The 27,436-nt window shown below is 44.0% G+C and overlaps 1 protein-coding gene across 2 annotated transcripts in view; it reads right to left on the reverse strand.

Annotated features, from left to right (window-relative positions):
* IFTAP (intraflagellar transport associated protein) overlaps positions 1 to 27,436 on the reverse strand; it is an 898,282-nt gene that overhangs the window by 734,905 nt on the left and 135,941 nt on the right. For both annotated transcript variants that reach the window (XM_069623345.1, XM_069623346.1), the window contains exon 2: positions 5,536 to 5,680. In XM_069623345.1, coding sequence (XP_069479446.1) covers positions 5,536 to 5,680 — 145 coding nt within the window. The remainder of the gene's footprint in view (positions 1 to 5,535; positions 5,681 to 27,436) is intronic.

Below are 27,436 nucleotides of genomic sequence, written 5' to 3' on the forward strand. Positions count from 1 at the left end.
CAGCCCTACAGGCAGAACCTGGGGATAAAGCGTAGAATGTGTCACAGAGGGTAGCCGCCGGTTTAAATTAGTACATTCTCTTAATTGTTTATGTCTTCTTGTTCAACAAGATTGTAATAGTGGTGACAGAGCCATCATTGACCCATACTTTAATTAGGTATTAAGGTACAGTGATAGTGAAGGCTATTTGTAAATTAATTACACACTCCCGATAGCCTTACTTGGATGGCTTATACATGAGTTTTATTTCATATTGCTCAGCATTCTGGTAATAGAACAATCAAGGTGGTACATACCAGTATGTCTAAGATGAGCAGGTCAATCAAAGCATAAGTCTCAGATTTATAATCATAAGCCAAACATTTTTAAGCACACAACAGTGACAATGTTTCACATTTGTTTTAAGTGCAGTGTGAGTAAAAGCAACTGCATCATATTGTTAAAAGCCATTATAAACATGTACATGTATACAAACAGCATAGTGATGCAGGTATGCATGTGTTACCAAGGAAAGTGGTGCAGTGGATAAGACGTGGGGAACAAAGGAAAGACTGTCCTTCTAGACAAAGTCCCATTTGGTATGGGTTTTGTTATGGTACAATGGTGACCAGTCCTCGGTCTATGTCGGGAATAGACTTCCCAAGGTTGAAAGTGGCCGGGCTGGTGGCGAGCCCGGTCCTCGGACATTTCAGCCCTCAGATGTGGTGCGTTCTTCTGGGCCTCAGGATTGTGTCTCCCTACAATTGTGAGCACACAAAATATAGAACTCTTAGAAAGAGCTACACCTTAGGGTTGTATGAATATCCTGGATCAAAGGAAGAGGGTACTTGTCTTTTTTAGTTATTTTATTCAATCCACGATAGTCGATGCATGGCCTCAATTCTGTAGTGTTCTTTTGAGACACAAAAAACAAAAAGGCTGCCGCAGAGGAGTGGGATTCCGTTATGAGACCGGTAGCCAAGTTTTCTTGTAAGTATACCATAGTGCATTTTTCTCTCTTGGAGAAAGGATAAACATCTGGTTAAAAGGGACTTCCGAATTGGGCACAAAATCGATAGCACAGTCCTCTGGTCTGTGTGGTGGTAGCGATTTGGCAGTTTCTTTCTTAAATATAGTAGAATAATCCTGGTATTCTAAGGGAATCAAGCATCGAACCAATGACGTAAAAGAGGCCTCTTAGGTTGGAAGAGAGAAATTAACACAATAAGGATTTGAGGATAAACATGTAGTAACACAATATTCCAAACCCCAAAAACACAGTATGTGCTCTCCAATTAATGTAAGGGTTGTGCTCTTCCAACCATGGCATGCCCATTATAATCCGGTAACTGATCGTTTGGATAAGATCAAAGGTTTTCACTTCCTGATGATTATGTATAAAGAACTGTATGGGTTCAGTGTTGGCCACAATTGGCCCCCCTTCCAAAGGTCATCTATCAACTCCTTGTACAGGCAGAGCAACCGGTTTCTCCAGAATGAGAATGTGTCTTTCTTTAGCCCAGGACTGATCAATAAATATACCAACTGCTCCATCGTCAACTAATGCAATGGTTTCGATACTGTCCATTGAGGGTGTTCTTATAGTAATCCGCAACACCAATAAGGTGGAAGGATTGGATGTTGTCATTCCAGTGTTACTGCAGGGATTGTGTGTTGTCTCCTGAACTGTCATCCCTCCTATGGTCAGGAGCTGGCGTTTCCCGAATGCCGGGGAGGAGCCAGAGGACGAAGACATAACAAATGATCAGCTGAACCACAGTACATGCTTAGGCCTTTAACCCTGTGACGTGTCCTTTCTTCATCAGTGAGCAGGCCTCTTGCTGTTCCAATTTGCATGAGTTCACTGGTATCTGACTCTTTGTGAAAGGGTGTCAATGGGTTTCGAGCAATGCTAGTCTTTCTTCTCTTTTCTGTCTTCCGCTCCTGAATCCGAAAATCGATCTGCAGAGCAAGCTTCACAAGTTCATCGAATGTCAGAGGACGAGGAACTTGAGTGATCTCATCTTTGAGTTCCTCATTAAACCCTCTACGCTTCAAAGTAAAGCACGCTTCCTCCAGCCATCGTGTAGCTTGTGCTATTTATTTGAATTTAGTAACAAACGTCAAAGTATCCATAGACCCTTGAACCAGATCCAATAAGGAGTCCTGACTGGTGTATGTCAACTCAGGGCGATAAAAACTTAGCCCTGAAGGTTGCGACAAATCATGCATAATTATCCAAAAGGGGATCTCCCGCTACCACGAGGAGAGACGCAGGGGCCAAATCACTGCCAGTTAAGTGAATGATCAAAATGCCGACCTTAGAGTGATCAGAAGGAAATGCATTTTGTCTAAACAAGAAACCCACTAGACTAGCATCCAGAAACTCTTTGTGTCTTGGGATCCCTGTGATATTTCTCAATCATAAGCTGGCTTGGCAATGGAACAGGAGCCATCTCACAGCTTACAAGGCTTGACGTAGTTGGACATTTTCAATTTTAAGCTGCTGCATTTCGTGAGTAAGTCCTTGTACTGTTTTTTATCAGCTCTCCAATCAGATCCATTCTTTCCTTTTCTTGTAGGCATTGCAATCTATCAAGAGCACACCTTACCTTTTTGGCCGAAGGTGCTTTCTTTGGCTGATCTTGGCATTCAACCCCCTGGGCAGCCACCGCGACCCAGAGAGTGAAAGTGGATTCTTGGCTCTGCCCAGAGGGCATGTAGCCTGAGGTGGGAAAACCCAGTAAGGGAAGAAAAACCTGCAAGGAATGGTGGTAGTCCAAAAGAAGCAATGATTCAGCATAAGCAATCCAAATCAGAATATAGAGCCGAGGGCTTGCAAAAACCGGATAGTAGAGAAATGGACTTGGGACAGAAAAAGACGAAGGCGGAAAAAGCAACATGTAGACAAGGTAAGGAATGGGACAACCAACTGCGAGCTAGGAACAAAGGAGGTAGTCAGGAAGGCCAGGAGAGAAGGAGAAGGTAACCAGGTAAGGAGGTTTAAGCAAGAGAGAAACGAGCGTACCGCAATGAAGACATTATTGCAACTTGAGGACCTGCCGGTCCGCCGCCACTAAGTACTCCGGAGACCTCTGGGTTTCCGGGTGTGTGACATCTTCACCGGGCGGATCCGCCATGTTGGTGGGGACTAGGGAAGCACCAGCGCCACCGTCGCCATAGTGACTATGCTGCCGCTCCGGGTCTACGGCGAATCATGACATACATACAAAACTAAATTATTATAATGGTGTTCTCTTGGGCACTACTCAGGCCAGCATGTCATTCAAAATGAGGCTGTTTGTGCAGTCTATAGAATGAGACGTCAATGCCATGTATCCGAGGCTCACTGGAAGATGCAGTGGCTTCCGGTGAACCAAAGACTGCGTTTTAAGGCCTCTACATTGGTGTACAAATGCCTGATTGGTGTTGCCCCTGTGTATCTCATTGGAGGCTCTAGTTTTGATGCCTGGGTTCCTGCCTATTGAAATACTCTTCCCCTTGCACTTAGAGAAATTCCTACAATAGTGCAATTTAATAAATGCTTAAAAACATTCCTTTTTGCTGGGGGTGTAGACTGACTTTTCTGGTGCCTGCATTTATGTATATCTCTACTTGTTTTTTGTTTTTTCTGCCTTGTGAGCGCCCCGACGTGTTCGGATGAGTGACCCAATAGAAAGAACCTATAGATAGAGTTAGATATGAAGAACACTTGAAATGGTAGGAAAAGGCAAACCACTTTGTGAGTCATACAAGAAAGCTTTATAGGTCCGCCAGTGGCATTTGACATTTGGTCAGCTCTCTTCTGTCTTGCAACTCAAATGGCCTACATTAAAAGAAAGAGCAGACAGCGGGCCAAACAATGCCACCACAATAGGAGTGGGCAACACAAATAGCACAGTGCTATACAATGAAATAGGATGATCTGTCCAGGACCATGGTATCATCTGTAACAAAGCTGGGATATGGTGCTTGACACTTGGGTTCCATGGTCTCTAATTTGGCAACCTAATCGCCTCTCCCTACAAACACAATATTCTACCTATTGGGGGTAGCTATCCAGTTTTACAAATCTCGTTTGGGGAGCCAAGCTCAAGACCTGCACCTTACAGATGCTATAATAGTTTCTATAACTAAGGTTTTCTGGTGCAAATATGTCGCTTTGTTGCACAGTAGGTGTTACTGTCAAAGTTTATATACTCAAGTTGATCAACTTCAGAGAGAGGAAAGGCTACTTCTGCCTTACAGGGAATTAGAACTGTGATCCACCATATGAACACAGATCTCTGTAACAAGTGATGGTCTCACTGAGCTACCTTCTGAGCTATAGTGGTACTCAATGCATGAACATACATTTCAAATGTGGTTATTGCATGTGATCAGTATATTCTCCAAAGAAAGGTGAAAACATGACATATGCTGTGCTAAGGTGAATGTACAAACTGTATGTACTGCAGTGAATACTGAATGCATTACAGTATTAATTGATCAATTCAGACCTTAGTTAACAACAGCAAGAAAAGCATGCTCAGCACCTTCAGAAGAAAACTATATAATATTCTAACGCCTTATTTATTTACATTACAGGGTTTTTATCATACATCCATAAGGGCAGCCCCTCCCAGCGTTGCAAGTCTGTTTACCATTCAGCAAATTTTGATCGCTTGTCCAGCTAATTTCACTATTCCAGTCAACTCATGAACAACCAGCTTCCTACTCCACACTCATTCCCTCTCTTGTATTTGATGTCACAGGTTGGGCCCTGGGGAAAAGAGGATGAGCCTTACCCCTCAGGCCACAAACTGTAAACGCCAATAGATGTTATGGATGCAACATAAAACAACAAAACCGAAGAAAGGAATCAATTATGCTTCGAAAAGCAACCATCCCTGTTCCATAGTAATTGTTAACCATAAATCGGTCACTGCTATGCACTGCTCACCAAGTTTCTCTGTATCGCGATTGCTCTTGAAAGATGCAGAAGAGAAAGAGAAGCTATGAGTGAAGGAAAGAAAGAGGAAGAGGTGTGGCAGACACTAGAACCTTTGCTCTAAGAAATGTCCTAAAGTGGTGGAGAGGCCTTGGAGACTGAACAGCGAAATTACTTGCTGTCACAATTTGGGGTAAGGTTGATAATCCCCTGAACTCTATTTATATGCCCATTTCTTGATATTCAACCCCTGTCGGGCAATCTAACAGGGTACCTGGGAGGGTACCTGGAAGGACAGTCGAGTGAACAAAAGGTGTGACCATGCAGACTTCAGCATCTACCAATAAAGACATAGCAAAAGCCAAGAAGGAAATGTGGGATACTATACATTAGTGAACTGTGAATAATTGTTTCCCGCCAAGAAGGCATAGTAGAACTAGGAGGTAGGGGAAGGATTGAGGACCATAGTCCTAAAAAGAACCGGACGGCATCCCATGGGCTCAGGCAGAACCTTACTGCTGCTTAGTTTGTCAGATATAAATGGAATAGTGAACATATGTATGATTTGAGAGGTCTGTTGACCCCTTGGCTTTGGCAGATGTTGAAGCAATTGATCTGAAATTTACCTCTGGAAAGATGAGTGAAGGTGTTGAGGAACTCCTCGTACGTTTGTTCGTGGCTGTTTACAAACTGGTTCAGTACCTCCTGCATTTTCTCGTCCTCTTCCATGATGTCGTTCTGCCCATACGATACACATCCCTCTGAGCTATCCTGTATCAAGAAGACAACAAACAAAGTTAAGGTGTTCTGTGCTGCCAGCGGGCATGGAAAATGAAAAACTATATGGGCCTGGTAAATGTATCTAATGTAAAGATTTCCATTTCTAGGTTTATATTTCAGGATCAGTGCATTTTTGACCAATTTCTGGAGAAGAGACTAGCCCTGTTAATGGAAACTTTGAGAAAAATGCATGTTAATTTGGCATGCATCTATGCTTTGCAATTCACCCATAGCTCTACGATTTGGGTAGCATTCAAAATGAGTTGTGTTGTTTGTCGAATGGTCAATATTAAATGAGCTTTTGGTTTCCCAGTGTGAACTTTGCCAGGAAACACAACAGCAAAATACGGTACATTCAGGTACACCATCAGCTGAATGCACATGAAGAATGAACGGACTTCTACACCCCCAAATTAGAATTAAATCAATATTGGCACATGTGAGAAACTCATGGTGGCAACAAGTAAGACAGACACAAGTGATCACATGGTGTTTATTGAATAATGAAGGCTGTATGCCGGTTGGAAAAACGCCTAATATAAACCTAAAACTAAGATGGGAGCAAGCATCAACTATCAAATGAAAAATAAGGCAGTCCTGGTGGTGTTGTGTCAAAAAGAAAAAGGGCCTAAACTAAAAACACATATTGCCAAACCTCACAACTAATACAAAAAAGTGGTGCAAGATAGTTCTCAAGAAAGGAAAGAAGGGTTGTCAAATAATATGTCAGGATGCAGTAGCCTGGGCCTCCCTTCCTCATGTTTTGGACACGGGGTAAAATGGGAGCTTGGAGCACAGGCCAGTATCGGGCTTCTCCAGCACGAGACGACAGTTCCAATGGCAGTTCTCAGGACCGTCGATGGCCAAGTCTCGTTTCCTTTGCAAGTCTCTTGCCTTCGGGGCTTGACATTTTCAATAATAAAAACAAAAGTTGCTTTAACCAAATGAAAGTTCTTTAGGGTGATAACAATTCACCCCGGTGCCCCCCTCTTCTGGTGCTGACCCTTTCTCAATTGTTTACAAATAACAAAAGTTCCTTTGACAAATAAATGGAAGTTCAGTTTCCAATGTTTGCTGGGTGATGGGTTCAGCCCTGGGTCCCCTCTTCTGGCTGCTGACCCTTCTCAATTGTTTACCACAATTATTTAACAGTTCTTTTCTTAATGAACTTTGGATGATATCTTCACCCCTGGATCTCCCTTGGTCGGGTTCGGACACCTCTTGACTTCACCTTCACGTTACTTTCAAGGGTTACGGGATTCAGGCCCCTTGCTTTTTCTCAATGTTTGCAGTCTTTTGAGTGTACAGGGATTTTACTAGACCTCTTATATGACCACTTTGATCTCTTTCTGCGACTCTCCTACGGCCTTCTAGTACCTGTAGTTTCACTCAGATGGGGATTGACCAGTCTCTGGAATTAGCACCCACGTGGTGCCGGTTTTCTCTCTGCAGCTGGTCTCCCCTTAACACTTTTTACAGATCATTATACATTTCTTTAAACTTGGTTCAAACTTGCCACCTTGCGCTTCCAATTCAACAGAGCCCGGCTGTCATCAATTCTCCCCTCGACTCACCAGCTGTGATGAACCGCTTGGCCTTTCTTGTTCATCGAGTCAAGGCCGGTACCACAGGTGAGGGAGCTTCCCATACTCCTGTTTATCGGCATAAGCTGGCCCTGCGTACCGTTGAAATCTGCTGCAAGACACGTGTGCTATTGTTCGTGGTCTTAGGCTCTCTTCCACAAAGGTTCTGTGGGTCTGGGACTAAAAGGGCAAGGTCACTTCTCTCCTCGCCAGCCTCTCGATTCCTGCAGCCTTTCTCCTTCACTTGAAAAGCCATGCCTGCTTAGCAATCTCGTTGTGCTGTCTGCCGTGCTCGCCTTGCTCGTACTGCGCTCCCTTGCTCCACTTTTTAGAACTGTGGGGAAATGGAAGGGCTGTAAGGTGTGTGTGATTTGAGTCAATTGCTGACTTTGCCTGACTCTTGGGTCGGGACATGTCAGGAAAACAGGTTGCATATTAGTCTGGTTTCAATCACAGTTCAAAAAAGTGTTAGTTCGTTGTCTTAGGTGTGTAAAGGTGTTAGTGTCGGAAAAAGGGGGCGGGGGGCCTGAAGTGTCAGAGGATCCTATGGGGAAGGTTTGCAAATGGGCGAAAATGACCGGGATGAAGTACAGAACGTAGAGGATTAATAGATTGGGACTTTGAAAGATGACAATCAGAGGGACGGCATTGGCAGAGTTTGTGAGGTAAGCAGGAATAGCTGGGGGTCATGACATGAACAAAGGGGATTGTGGGAATCGTAGTGTTTTGTCTGAGCAGGTTCGGAATGCAGAAAATGATAATCAGAGGGACGGGAAGAAGGATGGGGAGTATTCAAATGGAGACCGGTGAAACAAGGATTTTTGGAGTTCTGCTTTTTGGGTGTAACCGTGTTTGGGACCCTAGAGGATTGATTAGGTACGGACGGGTTGTTGGATCTGGGCCGGAGAGATCTAATGGGAGGAAGTGGTGCAGGTGTAATACAGCCCATGAAAGCCTTTGATGTCTTGCTCTCCTCGTCTTCTCCCCTGGTAACATACCATGACTCAGCTGGGGCATTCCCCTGAGCATAATCTCGGGTTCCCCCATCCAGGTGATTCCCTTTCACTCTTTTGCCCTCTGGGCTGGGCTCTGAGCATGTCGAGCTTCCTTTGGCCACCTGAATAAGGGCTCCTCAAGGTTTCTCACACACAGCAGTGTGTGAAGTGCATATTGATGTTCACTAAGTGCTTTAGTTTTCTGATTGCTCCAATCTTGGGAGTTTCAAAAATACTAAATACCCACAAGAACATAAATGTGCCGCTGTACACAGGACAAAAGATCAATCAATCATTGAACAGCTAGCATTGCTGTGCCGCCTTTCTATTATAAATTGAAGATTCACATCAAATTGATTGTTTGGTGATCAGTGATACATGCACACTACTTATAGTGGTCAAGCGGAACTAATTTCCTTCAATTTCCATACTCGATGTACTTCTGGGATATGTGTAAACTGAGCACCTGGCAATGAGGTAGGGAATGAGATGACGTGATTGAGACAACAGTAAATACTTAAGAGGCTGCCCAGATCATGAATGGGACTTTATGCCATTAAACCAATTTACTTAACAGGTAAGTAAACAATGAACCATCTTTACAATTTGGCCGAACACTCAATACAGAGCTGGGCACTGTGGTAGGCTGAGAACTGAGAAACAAGAGATTGTACAATTTGATTCAAGTAATTTTATTTTAAATGTGTGGAAAATGCCTATGGGAAAAACTAGTACTAATAAACTATAACCAAATAATGTTAGGGTTGGGACAACACAAGATAGTGAATGCTTATTGGCTTTGGCTGAACTTCCCCCTCTCCCTTCATAGCTATTTCCTTATTCTTTAGAAGACTTTGTCTTCCTTGGGACAACCTACTCTACAACTGAAAGTTACAAAAAGATGGCCAACAAAATAAGTATCAAACCCTAGTCTTCTTGAATCCTCATCCAGGTAGCTTCCGTAGCTAGTAACGTACAAGTTCTAACAAGTGGTTGCAAGTGGTCTTACGGTCTTGCGGCTCGAGTTGTGAGAGGAGTTACACCCGTAAACCTTTGGCACTATGACAATCAAGATACTGAAAACTGATACGGTAAGCGTAGAGTGACTGATTTGGTTTGCTTTCTGGGTGGACTCCCTTATTCCCCTATACATTCTTTGGTCCTCATGTGTGGAAAATGGCAGCTGCCAAACTGCACAGTGGTAGAATGCTGATAACTGAGAAGGGTTTGGCTTCATTGAAAGAACTGGATGAAAGGGGCACAGAACTGAATAGGCTCACCCAGCCCACAGGAGAATCGGTGGAAATGCCAGGACTTTCACAATTACCGGGAGGAGAGGGGGGGAGCAGGCTCTACTAGATCAGGTCCATTCTCTGTCCCTTTTTCCGAAATAGTGGGCAGATCCTTTTTTCCAAAATAGTGGGCAGACCCCTTCTTCCACAGAATTTATGGAAATATTGCCCATGACTGCGGGGGATAAGCAACCCTCACTCAACAAGGCAGTACCCCTCTAATGCACTATAGCATCCCCTTTGAGGGTATAGCAGATCCACTCTAACTCTTACCCCCTCAAACGTATTCCGCTAACTGGTCCAAACGAGAAGCTGCCTGTTCAGACAGCGATTGAGACAGGGGACAGAGGAAACTGCTTTGACTCACATCTGGCTCCTATGAGAAATCTCAGAGAATCTATTGTCTTGGACCATTCTTTTGAACGCTTATGTGAAAATATGGAGAGCATAACAAACAGAGGTTTCAGAACAATCCAAACAGGGGGGCTGAGGGGATCTTACATTGGAACAAAATGATCTGTCTTCCACTCTTGTTGTGGGAAATTCTTTGAACTCTTCAACAAACAAGCTGAGATCAATTTTCAAGCAACCACTGAATACAAACATTTTTACCCCCCGTAACACCGCAATGAGACGAGATACAGCACTTGGTTCACAGATGGATTCTTTGGGGGCAAGCATCGATCTCGGCCCTACATCTTGTGTTGAAATTATTGCTCAGGCTATATGACAATATTAAGAACCTTGTGCAGGGTAATGAAACAAGTTGGTTGTGCTTGATTCAAACGTTGCTCTATTGCTGCCAGGAACAAACAATGCTTTGTCGGCTTCAAAACCTTCTAATGTGCAGCAAACGACTCTGGATACTACCGTGATGAACCAAGGCGCTCCAAGGGAGACTGCACCAAATCCAGTTAGGGGCCTGGCACAGGACAGACTGGATACTAGCTTGCTATGTCTAAGCCAGACACTGGACACTTAAATGGCCCTACTGGAGGTCCACCTTGTGGAAGACAATCAGGGCCTTGAGGTTGATAAGGCTAAAGACGCTCCCCAGCTGGAAGATCCTAGTGTACATCAGGATGAGATTGTAGCTTCTTCCTCACTAAACAAGAACAAGCTATTCTACCAACAAAATCATAGAAGGCAGCGAAAGAAAAGGAAGGGTAAAGAAAAAAAGAAAAGCAAAAACCTTCCAGCAGCAAACCTTAACAAGCGCAAATGTCTGCAGAAATGTATTGCCACACTGTCCGACACTGATTCTGTAAAAGACCTAGCCCAGGTACAACTCTCCCCAAACAACTCTGTGCCTCAATAGATCTAGAGGGAAATACGGCCCAGGTTGTGGCCCCTAAAAAGAAAACCAAGACCAAACAGAGCAGGATTACCACTTTTTGGGGAAATCGTACAGCTGTCCCACCAACTGACGTGCTGGAACTTGTGGAGGTGTCAGTACTGGCACCACCGGTAGAGGTCCCGCTGGGGCCCCAGGGCAGGTTATGCCAAACGTTCACCACCCAGGTGAAGAGCCTCCAACCAGTTCCCAGCAACAGGTGTTGGGTCCGACTGATTCAGCGTGCAAATTAAGCAGGATACAATTCAGGGTACGGCCATGGGCTGAGAGTTGGTAAAGCAGACCAAGGACCAAATGTTCATGAACAGAAGCCTGATGATGAAAGGCTTTCAGGCAATTCCATCACTGAGAGCATTGCGTTCAATGACACAGAACAGGTTCTCTTTCCAAAACAGGGGGCAAAGAGATTGGTATGTCACTTCACATGTAGCATAATAGCGCAAATAGTTTGGCAAGAACAACACCTGCTGAAATCCTTGGGTCATGAATTACACAACTTGCACTCAACGCAGGCAATTACTGATTTCTTGGTCCCTACTATCCCATCGTGCAGTACCATCATCTCACTATTGAATCTAAATGTACTTGAGGGTACATCAAAGTATTCTCTGGAGGACTTGTCTTGGCTGGAGGCGGCTGTCAAAATGTTCACGAAGGTACAGTCAGCCAGTAAAATCCTCTAGGATGGGGAACTAACAGTCGTAACATGGAATGTGTGTGGGTACATGAACTTAGATAGGGGTGCTGGGAGCTGTGCGAGTGATGCAAGCATAGGCTTTATTCAGGAATCCATGGCCACTAGCGTTTTTCAGTTGGAGTTTTATTTTTTTACATACTGTAAAAAGGTGATTAGAGGCAACAAGGGTCGACCTGGTGGGGTCGGGGGAGGGGGAGGCTGGCCATAGCAATAGATTAGAATCTGGCCTCCTCCCAAAGTGAGGTGGCCACTAAATGTAACAATCTATTGGCTGTCAAGTGTTGTTTGAGGGCAGTGCGGAGGAGGTGCTGTTTATGAACATCTACTGGAACCCTACAAGTCACACACTGACAGTTTTTCATAAGATCCTGGACCGCCTGTTGGATGGGTGGCTTCAAGTAAACAAGCCACAAACAATCATCATAGGTGGCGACTTTAACGCTCGTTGTGCTGATGTTTTGTTTAACAAGGGTCATGATGCAGAGGGTTTTAACACTTATTTCATGGATGCAGGACCTTCCACTATGTGGGGCAACTACTTGTGGAATTGGGGCTTGCAAATATGTCTGCCTGGGGGAGGGGACCTCGCTCAGGGGTTCCGCACTTGGTGCAGGGGTTCGTGGTGCTCTTTGATTGACCACTTTTATGTATCCTCATCCCTTGCTTCCAGTGTGGCCCCCTGCGGCACGGCCCCTTCCTGGTGTGAGAAACCAGAAGGTGTCTTACCAGCTAGTCCCCGGGAATCTGTCATCTAGGTGGCCAGGACAAGGCCATCGCTATTAGATCCAGTTCCTGGGGGTGAACCAGTGCGGGAGGATCACCCGGGTGAGGGATCTACAGGAGGTGGGACTGGAGTGGGACACCGGATGGCGAGACACGGTATCCCTCCCCTGTATCACCTTTGATCCCTTCCTAGCAGGTAGGATACGTGGGAACTTTACCCCCCCCCCCCTTTCCCTTCTCCAACTCTTTTTCACGGACAGCCCGCTCTGGGAGAAAACAGATTCACACCCGAGCAGTGTACCTGACATGTCCCGCTACTATGGTCAGGCGAAGTCAGGCAATTACCGACAATCACTCACACCTAACTTCCATTAAACTTCCCCACATGGATAAAAGGCATTGCACGGGAGCACATCCTGAGCGAGGCAAAGCACACGAAGGAACAGCAGTTTCGAGTCGGTAGCTGAATGAGGGGAGAAAGGCAGGAAACCAAGAAGGGTTTGCAAGGAGGGAAATACCCTTGACCTTTTCGGCAAGAAACCATTACTTTCCAGAAACCTTCGAAGCAGAAAGCATAGGACCAGGCAACCAGACTGAAGACCCCCGAATTGTGTGTCGGAGATACCAAAGGCCCTCCAGCGTAACCAAACAAGGTGGGGAAGAGCGGGAGCCGCCAGGGTATCGTCCTTGGCTCGAAGAACAAAGAAGCATTAGAGAGATCAACACAGCCGGTGAGTTAGGGAGACCAATGCAAGACCAGTCTGGTTGAAGTCAAGGTTGCAAGCAGCAAAATTGTATAACGAGCACTGGAACAAACGTTGTTAAACGCGTGTGATGAAAGAAATGAGTAAAACTAAACTGCTGATGAATGTTTGAACTTGAGAAGGAAAGATTCAATACCTCAATCGATGGTCTCTGTAAGGTATCCTGCCAAGAGAAATGAAAGCCAAAAGATTGATAAGAATATTGTATGAAGGGAATCTAAGTGGTCCTGCGATGGTTTAAACAAAACCAATCGCACATTTGAACGTCTTCGATTTTGACATCAAGACGATCAGAGCCCAACTAAAGGAGATTGATGGTCCCCGCCCCAACGAGGGAAACCAAAAGTAAACATTGTGATATAAAGGGGTGCAAGCCTGAAGGAGAAAGACCCATGATAAATACTGATAGTGAGAACTTGTGCATGTGAAGATCCTAATAGAAATGGAACTTTGATATTTTTTTGTTACGACCGGTCCTCTGCAGTAAGAGACTTATTGGAAAGAAAAGAGACTGGCAGAAAGCCCTGATGTCCATGCTTTGAACTGTGTCCTCATGGCAGAGAAGGCAGAGTGTGCGAAGCTCGAATGTGCCTCCTTGCCCCGTGCTGAAAACGTGGGGAAGCTCAACCGTCCTGACATTTTATTTCTTGAACACCTTTCTGTGATGCATACATTATTGTCCCACACCCTATTGTATTTAGAAGTAAGGATTGGCAATAGGTTTATTAGTATAGGCCCTTTTATTTTGACAGAGACTCCACTAGGACTGTGTTATTATTTGATGGTCCTAGCTTCCTCCCATCCTCAGATTTATGTTAGAAAGGTGTTCAACCAACCCACTGAAGTTCAATAAACACCATTGAACTGAGATCACTTGTGTCTGTCTTCACTGTTCGATACAATGCCTTCATAACACTGGGCAGCGATCATTCTCCTCTAGCGCTTACTTTGACAAGGCCACTGTCAATGCGCTTTGGAAATACCACTAGTCTCTTTGGTTAAGCCAGCGAGAGGCGGCCTCAATTTTCTAGACATCTGGGGACAGGGTTCAAGGAGTGAGGTTACTTTGACCGAAAACGTCTCAGCAAAAAATGTTTGGTAAAACTTTCAATAAATGTCTTTCCCTACTGGTCAAAAAGGGAAATTTGACCAGTACAAAAAAAACACATCTGTATAATGACAAAGTGGTGCTGGCAAGGAAAAAGAAAAGGCAAGACCTTAAGACTTAGGTTGTTGCTCCTGTCCACTTCACAGTATGTGTTCTCTAAAAACATCATTCTATCTCGGTATAAGGGAATTTCTAAATATCTAAAAGTGAACGCACATTTTGAGAAAAATCTGGAAATTCTACAAGCTTTGGTAAGGAAAAACAATGCCAATTTCAAACCAAGGGCCATGGCACACAGGTGGATTGCTCCATAACGGAGCACACAAGGATCGCCTACTTTAGGGAGAAATGTGCATGTCCATGTGGGTAATGTTGACAGTCTAATTCCCCTGACCCAGGGCTCTTCCCTTGGTAGGAGGATGACATTTTAAGGACCACAGGATGAGCGAAGGCCTCCAGAGCGCCGGGCCCAGATGGCATCCCACCCATGCCCATAAATAAAGACTCAGGGGTTTGGGTGGGTCCTCTGTCAACACTATTTAAGAGTGTCTAGGAAACACACAGAGTCCCCTCCACGTGGCACCAGCCCATAATCATACCAATCCACAAAAAAGGAGACACCACTGATCCTAGCAACTTTAGGCCAATCGCCCTGCTATAGTCAATTAGCAAGATTTTTGCCACATTATTACTTGTCATACACCAGCTAAAGCCATTAGATCTTCCCTCATGTTATCAGGTGGGTTTCCGTTCTGGTATTGGGACACCTTAAACGCAACAGTACTTTCAACAGACATGTCAAACACATTTGACACAGTGAGCCTAAACACACTCTGGAGGAAATTCCTTGAGTGGAACATCCCTTTGAAGATGGTCCAACTTCTGAGGTTGTTAGACAGCGTTATAGTGCTGAGGGTAAGGCTGGCTAGAGTGGGGGGTGTTTTATGGCAGACCTGAACGCAGTGTGGCAGTCGGGTGTTACATTTCCTGTGAAAATCGGCACTATGATTTTAAACTGGCTCGCATTTGCCGAGGACATCATTTTGTTTGATAAAACACCAGTAGGCCTTCACTTCAAAGAAAGCTGATTCTCTTCCATCAAAACGCTGCCAACAACAACTTGAAGGTAAACAGGGAAAAAATCTAAAGTCATTATTTTCTCATCAAATTGGCATCCTAAGGGCTTCACCTGGAAGGTGGGCGAACAGCCCCTGAGGTGAGTACAGTCTCTGAGATACTTGGGTTTCAGCCTGACCAACAGCTATTCCAGGGAAGCCTGGAAAACATTCTTGAAGATAGGGTTTACTCCACCGCTTGCACAAATGAAAAGAGTGTATTATCAGTTATGCCGTTACCCCCTTCTTCCTTTGGTTAGGTTCTACCTGCAGAAGGCTGAGCCAACTATTTTGTACAGGCTGGCTATTGTGCCATTTGACACTGGGTCCTGCTTGAACACACTGCAGGGCCAGTTATGGAAAAAAACAGGGCTTGGCCAACTCTCTGCCAAACGTGGTGCTAAGGCATGAGCTGGGACTGGTTTCTCTAGCGGGAAGGGCTGTGTGGAAGGAACTGTCAGAGTATGCTAAATTTCTCCACCCTCCAAATAACTCACTTTACCAAAATTTGGGGAAGATGTCTATCCTGAAGTCGGCAAATTTGATCAACAACTTCAAGAAAAAAATGTACAAATTGTGCACTTAATAGGTTCATTGACTGAGAAACTGAAGATTAGTCCTAATTTGGTGAAGAAAAAAAGTTATTTTATGATGGATTTGTGTAAATCGTGACTTGTTGGCAAAATACTCTCGCTATGAAGAGAGTACGCTAAATTCAGAAGGAACAGAGGGGAAACTCTACAATATGTGTGTTTATGTCCTTGCCCAAAAATTCATAGGTGTACATGCGCTTCCTCTTGAACCAATTTCCAACTGTCGAGCAGAGGAGAAAATGGGGTAAATTTATAATTAACACCAACTGTAGGTTATGCATGGAGCATCCAGTCAATGAAACACTAGAAAACACACTGTTCTGAGTTGCACAACCTTGGGGAAAGCAAGGTTGCGCTACTTGGGTTTGACAGAGCTGTCTGAGATGTTTTTGGTTAGACTTATGTGGGGAAATGGGGAGAAACAGAGTGTGTTCCTTCATACACCATTGTGTGTTATTATGAAACATCTGAAAGAGTTTTAGTTTATAGTGTAGGGCCTTGGCAATCGTAAAATTGAGATAACTAAATAAGCAATTGGGATGAGGTTTGATGAGCTGCTAGTTTTCTTTAAAACACAACTGTGACAATTGATCTTGTTAGGTTTGGAAATGTTTGAAATGTGTTTTATTTCTGAAATGTTAATTTACACTTTTTGTGAAAAGCTTATTTATATAGGCTCAAACACAATAACAAAACCACAAAAAAAAAGTTTACCATTTTGGCCGAAATCAACAGTCTACAATTCTTCTTCAGTTCGTCCATAAACTAATATATACCACATGCTACTCACAGTCTGGGTTTCTCCCCCCCCACTCTCAGCTTTCACCTAGTGTTGTCACCTGGTGTTGTCTCCAATGAACACATGAATAGGTCCAAGGGTGCTAGGCTCAGAACAAAGCCTCCACATGTATTATCAAACTCTGCATTGCTAAGGAAGGAATCACTCTTCAATAGTATGTTATAGAGATAAATCTCATTTTTTTTATATTAGAGTTGTGTGCAAAAAGGCATAAGTCCAACATTTAGAGAAATTAAGACATCAAAATGGTTTGCTAAAACGGAACGATTAGACAAAACAAAATTGAAAGATATTTACAACACACAGTGCCGAAAAACATTTTTTGGGACAATCTCCAAATTGTGTGTGTGCAACAAACCCGACTCCTATTAGGGTTTGCCATGAAATTCACATATTACAGTGTACATATTCAAGTCAACATTTGTGGAAAACACATAGAACAATGGTGGGTACACAAAATTATTTTTCTTGCGTAAACAGCATTAATGTGCTGTAATTTTGGGGGGAGTAGTGCGTCTACACCAGGTGTTTCAGCCGTTTCTAGGTGGGCTAGGTGTGCCTCATCTTTAACACGGCCTTCATCAGGACGGAGTTCTGTGTAGATTGATGTCTGTGCTGCAGGGGAAGGAGACTACAGTCAGGGGGGTTGTCTGAGCCAAAATTATTTAGTTTGAGTGAATCACGTGTGGTTGATGTAAAATCAAAAAACACACATAGTTTACCTATGGGTTAATAGATTTCACAGGCGCTAAATTTGAGATCTGCAAGCCGCATGGGCTGGTCTCTGTATGATCCTGTTGCAAATGACAGAGAACGAGAGAAGGAAAGGGAGGTTGAAGCTAAACATGTCCCCGTTTAAAAAGGCATAAAAAAAGTTTTTTATTATATGCAGGGAAAAAAGTCTTACCTCTCACTGGAGGTCGAAAAATGCTGATCCAGGGTGGTATCAGTGGGAAAACAGACCCGGCTTGCACAGCTAAAAAATATATAAGGCTCAAGGTGAGTGTGGTTACCTCGCAACAACTGTCTCATATATATATAGCAGTAAGTGCAGGGTTTATTTTAAAGTACCTGTGAGGGTTGCAGCATGGGCAGCCTGTCTGCAAAAAAGTACGGACTGGAGCTCCTCAAGCTGCTGAGTCACAGATGAGACTGCAGGGGCCTGACTGCAAAGCATTGGTGACGCTGTTGCTAGGCCCCTGTAAGTATTTATATGTTGGCCATCTTGGAATGGCCCTAGGATCGAGTGAGAAACAGAATGATGGATTCTGTTCCATCCGGGGGGCACAAAAAAAGCTCAATCAATTATGGGTGTGATTGGTGTCAACGCGTGTCTAAAAAGTTAATTTAGACAATATTGTTGACAAAAAGGTTGTCATGGCAACCGTAAACATTGCGGAGTGGCATTGGTTTTTTATACTCTGAAACAACATAGCTAATGGCCCTATGAGGTTGTGATTACCGACAATACTTCATTTCAATATGTTGTGGCATGGATCACACAATGTTTATGTGTCTCAGGAATCTCAGCAGAGAAAAACCGTAATTAAGTAAGTGGACAGTTTGTATTGTATTACTAACAGCCCGAGAGGGTGAGAATTAGGGCGTGTCGCCTGGAAACTTAATACATGGTTTCATAATGACAGACAACATTTGGAATTAACAAAGAAAGTATAGTTATTCATGTAGGTGATTTCATACATTGATCAAAAAAACACACAGTGCCATAATGTCTACTGACTTCTGCATTTCATGAAATGAAAAATGATCATAGTGTTAAGATGTTCATAGCTCATACTCAATTTTTGGGCACATGTCGTTACAGGAAAGACTTTCATTCAACTGACACATTTAGACCAGCCTGAACAGAGTTAAGTCTGTGGACCCACTGTTGTTCTAATTGGGTCAGCGTTTTGTTCAGATCTGTGTGTTTTTTTGATCAATGTATGAAATCACCTACATGAATAACTATACTTTCTTTGTTAATTCCAAATGTTGTCTGTCATTATGAAACCATGTATTAAGTTTCCAGGCGACACGCCCTAATTCTCACCCTCTCGGGCTGTTAGTAATACAATACAAACTGTCCACTTACTTAATTACGGTTTTTCTCTGCTGAGATTCCTGAGACACATAAAAATTTTGTGATCCATGCCACAACATATTGAAATGAAGTATTGTCGGTAATCACAACCTCATAGGGCCATTAGCTATGTTGTTTCAGAGTATAAAAAAACCAATGCCACTCCGCAATGGTTACGGTTGCCATGACAACCTTTTGTCAACAATATTGTCTAAATTAACTTTTTAGACACGCGTTGACAGCAATCACACCCATAATTGATTGAGCTTTTTTTGTGCCCCCCGGATGGAACAGAATCCATCATTCTGTTTCTCACTCGATCCTAGGGCCATTCCAAGATGGCCGACATATAAATATTTACAGGGACCTAGCAACAGTGTCACCAACGCTTTGCAGTCAGGCCCCTGCAGTCTCATCTGTGACTCAGCAGCTTGAGGAGCTCCAGCCCGTACTTTTTTGCAGACAGGCTGCCGATGCTGCAACCCTCACAGGTATTTTAAAATAAACCCTGCACTTACTGCTATATATATGAGACAGTTGTTACTAGGTAACCACACTCACCTTGAGCCTTATATATTTTTTAGCTGTGCAAGCCGGGTCTGTTTTCCCACTGATACCACCCTTGATCAGCATTTTTCGACCTCCAGTGAGAGGTAAGACTTTTTTCCCTGCATATAATAAAAAACTTTTTTTATGCCTTTTTAAACGGGGACATGTTTAGCTTCAACCTCCCTTTCCTTCTCTCGTTCTCTGTCATTTGCAACAGGATCATACAGAGACCAGCCCATGAGGCTAGCAGATCTCAAATTTAGCGCCTGTGAAATCTATTAACCCATAGGTAAGCTATGTGTGTTTTTTGATTTTACATCAACCACACGTGATTCATTCAAACTAAATAATTTTGGCTCAGACAACCCCCCTGACTGTAGTCTCCTTCCCCTGCAGCACAGACGTCAATCTACACAGAACTCCGTCCTGATGAAGGCTGTGTTAAAGATGAGGCACACATAGCCCACCTAGAAACGGCTGAAACACCTGGTGTAGACGTACTACTCCCCCCAAAATTACAGCACATTAATGCTGTTTACGCAAGAAAAATAATTTTGTGTACCTACATTGTTCTATGTGTTTTCCACAAATGTTGACTTGAATATGTACACTGTAATATGTGAATTTCTTGGCAATCCCGAATAGGAGTCAGGTTTGTTGCACACACACAATTTGGAGATTGTCCCAAAAAATGTTTTTTCGGCACTGTGTGTTGTAAATATCTTTCAATTTTGTTTTGTCTGATCGTTCTGTTTTAGCAAACCATTTTGATGTCTTAATTTCTCTAAATGTTGGATTTATGCCTTTTTGCACACAACTCTAATATAAAAAAATGAGATTTATCTCTATGACATACTATTGAAGAGTGATTCCTTCCTTAGCAATGCAGAGTTTGATAATACATGTGGAGGCGTTGTTCTGAGCCTAGCACCCTTGGACCTATTCATTTGTATCTTTTGTTTTCCTAGTTAACCCTCCTGGGTAGAATAGGTTCCACACCAGGAGCCCTATTTTTTGATTCCAATGAACACAGTCATGGAACTTCAGTTGAAGGCCTTTGTCATCTCCTCTCTTGTGGTAACAGGGTCTTGTGAGAATTACGCACAGTCTGGGTTCTCCTCACTGTCTTCAATTTCCTTCACCTGGTGTTTTTTCTGTTGAACATGGTCTGGGCACTCCAGTTGAATGGCCTTTTTCATCTCCTTTCTTCCTGCAAAACCCCTTGTCTGGGCTTCCCCTCTTAGTATAAGACCTCATGGACGTTCATGTGTCCTTGGTATCAGGGTAAATAGGAATTTGCTCTCAGCTGCAGGTTTGGCTCACCTCAATCATACTTCCTTCTCTCAGAGTCCAGTCCATTCTGAACCTCTTTGGCGATTCCAACTCAAATAGTTATTTCTCCCCACCCTCTTTGGGCGCTTGTCAGGCAGGTAGTCGATAATCTTTCCTTTGCCCTCCCACCACGGTATGCCTTGTATCTTTGGGTTACCGGTGGAGCTGTGATGTGCTATTTCCAGTTCCCAGAAGGTTAGCATCTGGGCTATAGCCAGGTTGACCACTTGCAGGGTGCCACCAGGCCCCAACTTTCTGACCTCGGTTCTTCTTCACACTCCCACTGTGTATCCAGGTGTCGGGACTGAACACATCAGTGTCTACCGGGGTCTCCCTCCCAACAGAGTTCTCCCAACCCTTTTTATCCTCCTACCACTGGGGCTGGGTCCCACTTCCACCCCCCCTCAAATTGGTTGCCTCTGTTTGAATTTTGAACCGGGAAGGCTGATTAGTTAATCATGTAAAATACCTTAAATTCTCTAATGAGAGTTGAGGAAAGTTGAAAGGGCGGCGCAGCTATCACCACCATCTTCATCTGTACAGACTAGTGTAAATCCTCCTTAAGCATTTCCACGTCCTCCCTACTTGCTCGTCCCACTGTTCTTGCGGGGCTGGAACTCTGCCCCATGGAGATGTATATGTGTCTTTCAGGTAAAACATACATGCATCTTGACCGAACGCTGTGAACTCGAGAAGTGGCCTAGATGGCATCTGCATAAGCGGGTTGGGATGTTACATCAGTTTGCGATTCCCAGACCTCTGCCTCCACTGCAGTCTCCGTGTTATAATGCCCTCAGTGTAGTGCTCAACTCTTTCCTCAAGCATCAATGCACTATTGTGGGGATTACTGGGTTCCTGGCAGCGTAACGGGCCCATGGATCCAACCTCAACTGCACTCAGGGAGGCACTTCGGGTAAGGGCTGGGTCAACACTGTCCCAAAGGCCCATTTCAACAGCAAGCCAAGATAACCGACTGCCAGAATTTCCCCCAGAGAGCTCACCCCAATGAAGCAGATTGGGGTTTTATTTGTAGTGGTTCACAATCAACCAGGCATTAGCAATTTGGCAACAGGACATTGTGGGTGATGATTAATTTGTAATTTGTGGCTTGTTCATCAGAAATAACTAAATCCAGGTATGTCACAGCCTGGCCTATGGTCTGCTCAGTTTGTGCCACCCTGGCTGGCCATTGCCTCAACTATTTGTCAGAAATCTCCCATTGGCAATTCCATGCCTTGGCCCTCACAACTGCACCCTGTCACATATCTCAGTGCTTGCCGAAAACTAAAGGAATCACAGCAGAAGGCGGGCGCAAGCCTATCGTGGTAAGTAACGAGGAGCAACGAGGGTAACAGGGAGAGCAAAGGCAAGAATAGAGGAAATATTTCCCAAATACATTAATGAACAAGACCAAATATGTTTTGGGGCATTAGTGGATGAAATCAATATCTGAAAGTGTGAATGCTTCAAAAGAATTTCATTTTTGTGCCAGCCCACCGATGAACGGTTCCTAAACGGTTTTTAAACAAACCCAAGACAATTATAATCAGATTTCTGTGGAATCAGAGACAAGCATGCACTAAGTTAACAAAACATATAGGGCCTCCTCGCAAGTTGGGCTGTATCTCGGCTGTAATGCCACCTTCCTGTAATCGCCTTAGAACCCACAAGTCTGGCGGTATTACCGCCGGATCACGTGTTGGGCGTTCGGTAAATCCCCATTCCCCACTGGGTCCATTGGATCCAATGGGGCATTTTTGGCGCTAATGCTGAGGGCTAATACAGCCGGCGGTAATACCGCTGAAAACAGGGCGCTAAATGGGATTTTCACCTCCATGAAAAAGCTCGAGGTAAAACAGCTAATTTAGCGCCCAACTTGTGATATGGCCAAACTTGTGATTGCCCTTAAATGTGGCGGTAATACCGTTACCGCGGCATTTAAGGGCGACAGCCCAACTCGTGATGAGGCCCATAGAACAAAAAAATGATGGCAGCTAGGAACCCCCGGTTTTCATGAATAATGATTTAGCGGCCAAAATTCAGAAAATTGAATCAATAACTGGAATTGGAATGACAAAAGCATATACAAAATATTTAACAAATAAAGGGAAGAAAAGAGGTAGTCTTGTACATTTGGAGCACCAAAGTTTTTCAAGAGCTAAAAGGTCTTAAGACATGTCAAAATCTGGTTACATAGATACACGCATATGTGGAATTATGCCAATTTTGAACTGAATTTAGTCAGGGAACAGATAGGCAACCTATTAAGGTGCAATATGGACAAAAAGCGCAATTCATTATTGACGAATTATTAAAATTATTAAGGATTAACAAATTAAGGGAAATGGTAGGCTAAGCTGGTGCCACGATCTTAACTTAAGCTCATGAGCCACAAGAACACTGTAAACGTTAGGCGAGTCTAAGATTTGTCAAGGATAGCCACAAACATCCAACCACCACGTAGGAAGTTTCAAGGTTTTTATTTTTAAACTTGTAAATAGCTGTTTTGGAATGTTTGTGCGTTATACACTAGGAGGATCACTGCTTCTTCCCTCAACCTCCACGTGGGCTCCCTTCAGTCTAGCCCCAGGCTTCCCTACTCCCCAGTACAAACCATCAGGTGCTCTAACTATTGATGGGTGATCACTACGCTCTTCTATAAACCTCTTTCTGTGGGAAGTCCTAAAGGCTGTGGCCTTTTCGAACTATGTCCATCCAAGACTTCCTAAGGGTTCCTGGTCTTCTGATTCGCCCCTCGTGATGGTCATTTCTCCAAGCTCTTGCCACTAAAATCTCTCTCTCGCTCCTGCACACCTTTCTTCTCATATTGCTTCCCTCTATTTCCATCTCCACACTCGTCCCACTAATGTGTACTGGTTAGCTCTCTTGCTTTCTCTCATTCTCTCTACGCTTCTTTTCCTCTGTATCCTGACGTCTTCTCCACGGCCCACTTCTATTTCTCCTCCTCTCCCTCCTCTCTGTGTTCTGATCTCAACACACCAGATTTCCCACTTCCTTCTCTCCCCTCCACCTAATCCCCACCCTCTTCTCTACCACCACTACCACTGTCTCCACCCTCCGACTACCCTCCTCACTCTCTCCCTCACTGAACTTAATCCCTTCTCCAGACTCATACACTCCAACCTCCTATTCTCCTGCATACGCTCAATCCCATTCACACAACACACCACACTGCACAATTCAAGTTAGTACCTCCCGCTCTCACATACATCACCTTACCTGCACATTCTCTAAAACACTGCCAAAGTCGTTCCATCAGTTGTCTTCACTGTCTGCTTTGCATCACCTAGATTTTGGTCCTCCAACTCCACTCTCGACCTCATATGAACACCCTTCTGTATTTGTACAGCCCAGCCAGTCCTGTACAATTTCTCTTCCTGGCTCCCATTGCCTTTCACAATCAGCTGTTTTGTGGGCCCAATTGTTGACTAGATTTTCCCCTGAGGTTTGGGACATGGTAACCTCTTGGCCATGCCCCATTTTGGGTCTTCAGCACTATCACTGCCATCGCCGGACAAATAGTTTTTTCTTGCCACTTTGGTCTTCTTTCACCAGTAAGGGTCCCCGACTCTACTGACATGGGGTCCATCTGTTGGTGCGGGTTGGTATTTGTTTCGGCTCGGGAGTTAAATGTTCCACGCTGGAGATGACCAGTTCACTTCTATTCCGTATTTTTATGGTTTCTGTCCAAGCGTTTCTGGGAGATGTAGTTCTGAAATACAAACACAAGAACCCTGGCCAATACAGAGGCCGATAGGCCCTGCTTAGATGGCAGTGTTCATGCATTCTGAAGAGTCAGGGAGGAGACGTGGGTCCCTCAAAATCCCCTAAACCACCTACAGGGTAGGTCAGGCTCTGGCAATGCCCTGGTAGGCGCCTTACCCTAGGTTGAGAAGGATCCCTGTACCCATATGCAGTCAAAGATCCTATAGAAAATTGATTACCAATTCCTATGTTACCTACAATATTTTTCACAGTATTATAAAATGCTCCAACTAGAAGCATAAAAAGGAAAATAAATTCATTACAGGAAGAGACAAACAAATGAATTAGGCCAAGAAATGAAAAAAAAAACGGTAAACCAAAAGCTTAAAATACCTGCATGAAAGTATTACATGCACAGCTTTGCAAACAAATATGGCTTGTTGTGTTGAAATGTCGTCACAAAAATTGGCCAAAATGGCCACTTGCTTAGCCTTTTTTTTTTCTTTTTCCTATCACATGGGCGGAGAAGCAGCTCCACTAGCATTCAAGATGTAAACCTGCCAAATGAGGTCAAGAGCAGTGAGACAAAGGAAGCAGAAGCCACTATGAAGACAGGTTGATGGTATCAGCTGAAGAGACCTCATTGTGGGAAGTGCATCGAGCTGAGCAGCTGGAGCTGGAGAGCAGAGAAGCAACCTGAGGAAAGCCTTGACAAGGGAAGTGTGGCGAGATGTGCCACGCGAGCCTGAGAACAGGGTACCCCTATAAAGACAAGGGTGCAGAGATGGGCCACTGGTGCCTAAAAGCAGAGATGTTGCCTGGATGGGGAGTCGCGAGTGAGAAGCCCTACAGAAGGGACTGACCAATTTCCATCTGCTAAGGGGAATCTCCCCCAGATTCTTTTACATTTTAGGAGCACTTTTAAATGGATTCTGCCATGAAAGTGAGTTTCACTTTCAAACAACACTCTGTGTTTAAAAAACTGGTGTTGGAGAGCTTTCACCCAGATTGGCATGTCGGCAATTGGGTGTATAACAGACCTTGTCAACACCCATAGATAAGACACCTACCTGTGTATACTTTTGGCTAGGTATCAGCAAGTGGCATTCCAGCAGCTGTTAGTGCACACGGTACCCAACATAAATGTATGCACAGAAGGAAATGTCCACATGCAGAAGCAGATTACTAGTTTCTCAAATAGGCTCCCTTGTAAAAGCTGCTGGCATGTCTAGAACCAAAGTTATTCTAAATTTCGCATTGCCCTTTTTAAAGAAAAAAGGGGAATCCCTTTGAAGGAATATAAGCAGGTTTCAGGTGTTCTCCTAGGGGATACCGGTGTATCCCCTAGGCTTTTGGCAGCTGGCTGAATCTAAATATAAAGGTAGATCTGATTTTATACAGTGGCCTAGGAGTTATAATTGTCAAAATCCATCGACTGTAATTGCATTATCAACTGGTTCCCCATCATTCCTGCAGATGTCAAAGCTTTTGAGTAGCACTGTTTGATGCTCGGGGCTTCACTTCAGTGAGGCCAGCAGAGGGTGGCCTTTGGTCTCTGTTGGAAAGACCTAACACCCCCACAAAGTAACAGGATATGCCCCCTGTAGGTGGAGTGGAGGCTGATGTTTCAATGGAAGCTCTTGTCACAATAAAGGGATGCCACTATGTGGATGACTGAAGTCCCTTTTATATTAGACAGAGACTGAGGGGTTTGAGGGGGGAGTATATAGTCGCCCAGGACTAGGGTCCCACCATTTTTAAAATGCCTAGGACACAGTTCCTTTTTTTCCCTCCTCCCAACTTCTTGCAGACAAGGCCCCCTGGGAGCTGAAATCAGAAGGCAAGACACTTGTCACAAAAGCTAGGATTGGCCTCCTGTAGAAGGCTTGAGATGGACCCATCCACTGTGGCAAAATGGCTATTTAAGGGTCTGAGGTCAACCCCCCCACCCCCATTTAATGGAATCATCTTGAAGACTCATCCTTAACAAACTTCAAGAGCATTTCACTGGAAGAGTCATTGAGGTGAAAATAAAGATGTCCAATGGCTTTCAATGATGCTTGGTGGCATTACTGTATATTTTATGTTTATTTAGTATTTTAGAGTTGTGGGTTCTATTGTAACATGTATTCGAATTTTAAATTGCATATATAGATGTATGAGTTTAACATGATTATATTTATTTTAAATTATGTATGCATGCTTGTTAGGCAGAAACCTGTGCAGTTCCCTCTGGGACCACTGCAAAAGATTTAAGACTACAGGTGTTTGGCAGTAAACCCACTTGGTAGCAGTCTGTACCACACGGATTCACTTGGTAGCTGTGGCTGAGCAGTCAGACTTCCCTAAAGAAGAGTTAGGCAGTATACAGAGTATTCACAATAGGTCAAAAGAACACAGTAGAACAAGTAAACACTGACCAGAGCTTGTTGTAAAAGAGATATAATTATTTATTTAAAAACCACATCTAGAAAAACACACAGGCACTAATAGTAAGCAGTTCAAAAACACGGTCACTAAAAGATATACACTCCCTTAGAAGAATATTAGACAAGTCTTAAGTAAAGCCCCACTTATTTTCAGACAGCGGTGAGCGCTTAACGCAGATAGCACTCTAATAATTCGTATTAAAAGGGAGAGAAAAGCAGAGTATAATTTGAAACAGATCCCAACACTTTCACAAGAACAAAACAAGAGAGGAAGGCAAGTAAAACCGTGAAGTTAGAGTTCAGTAGGCCGGATCCACTTTAAGAGGATCAGAACGAAATGTGTCCAAGGTCACACGGTTGAAGTGCACAAGAGTCTTGCAAAGGTTCAAAAAGAGTTGGACCAAAAGAAAGGGACCAGTTAGAGGGTCAAGGCGGCCAGCCCAGTGCAGAAGTTTAAGGGATTATTATTACCTTGTAGCAATCTTTAGAAAGGGAGGCCTGGCGGACACAGTACCTTAAAGTGGTGAGAATACTCCAGCAGGGGCAGTTGTTCCTGGCAGCGGATGCAAGTCGGTGCTTCGTCCGGGGGAAGAGAGGATCTTGTC

This window comes from Ambystoma mexicanum, chromosome 11 (assembly GCF_040938575.1).
Source record: "Ambystoma mexicanum isolate Mex_15411 chromosome 11, UKY_AmexF1_1, whole genome shotgun sequence".
Lineage (NCBI taxonomy): Eukaryota > Metazoa > Chordata > Amphibia > Caudata > Ambystomatidae > Ambystoma > Ambystoma mexicanum.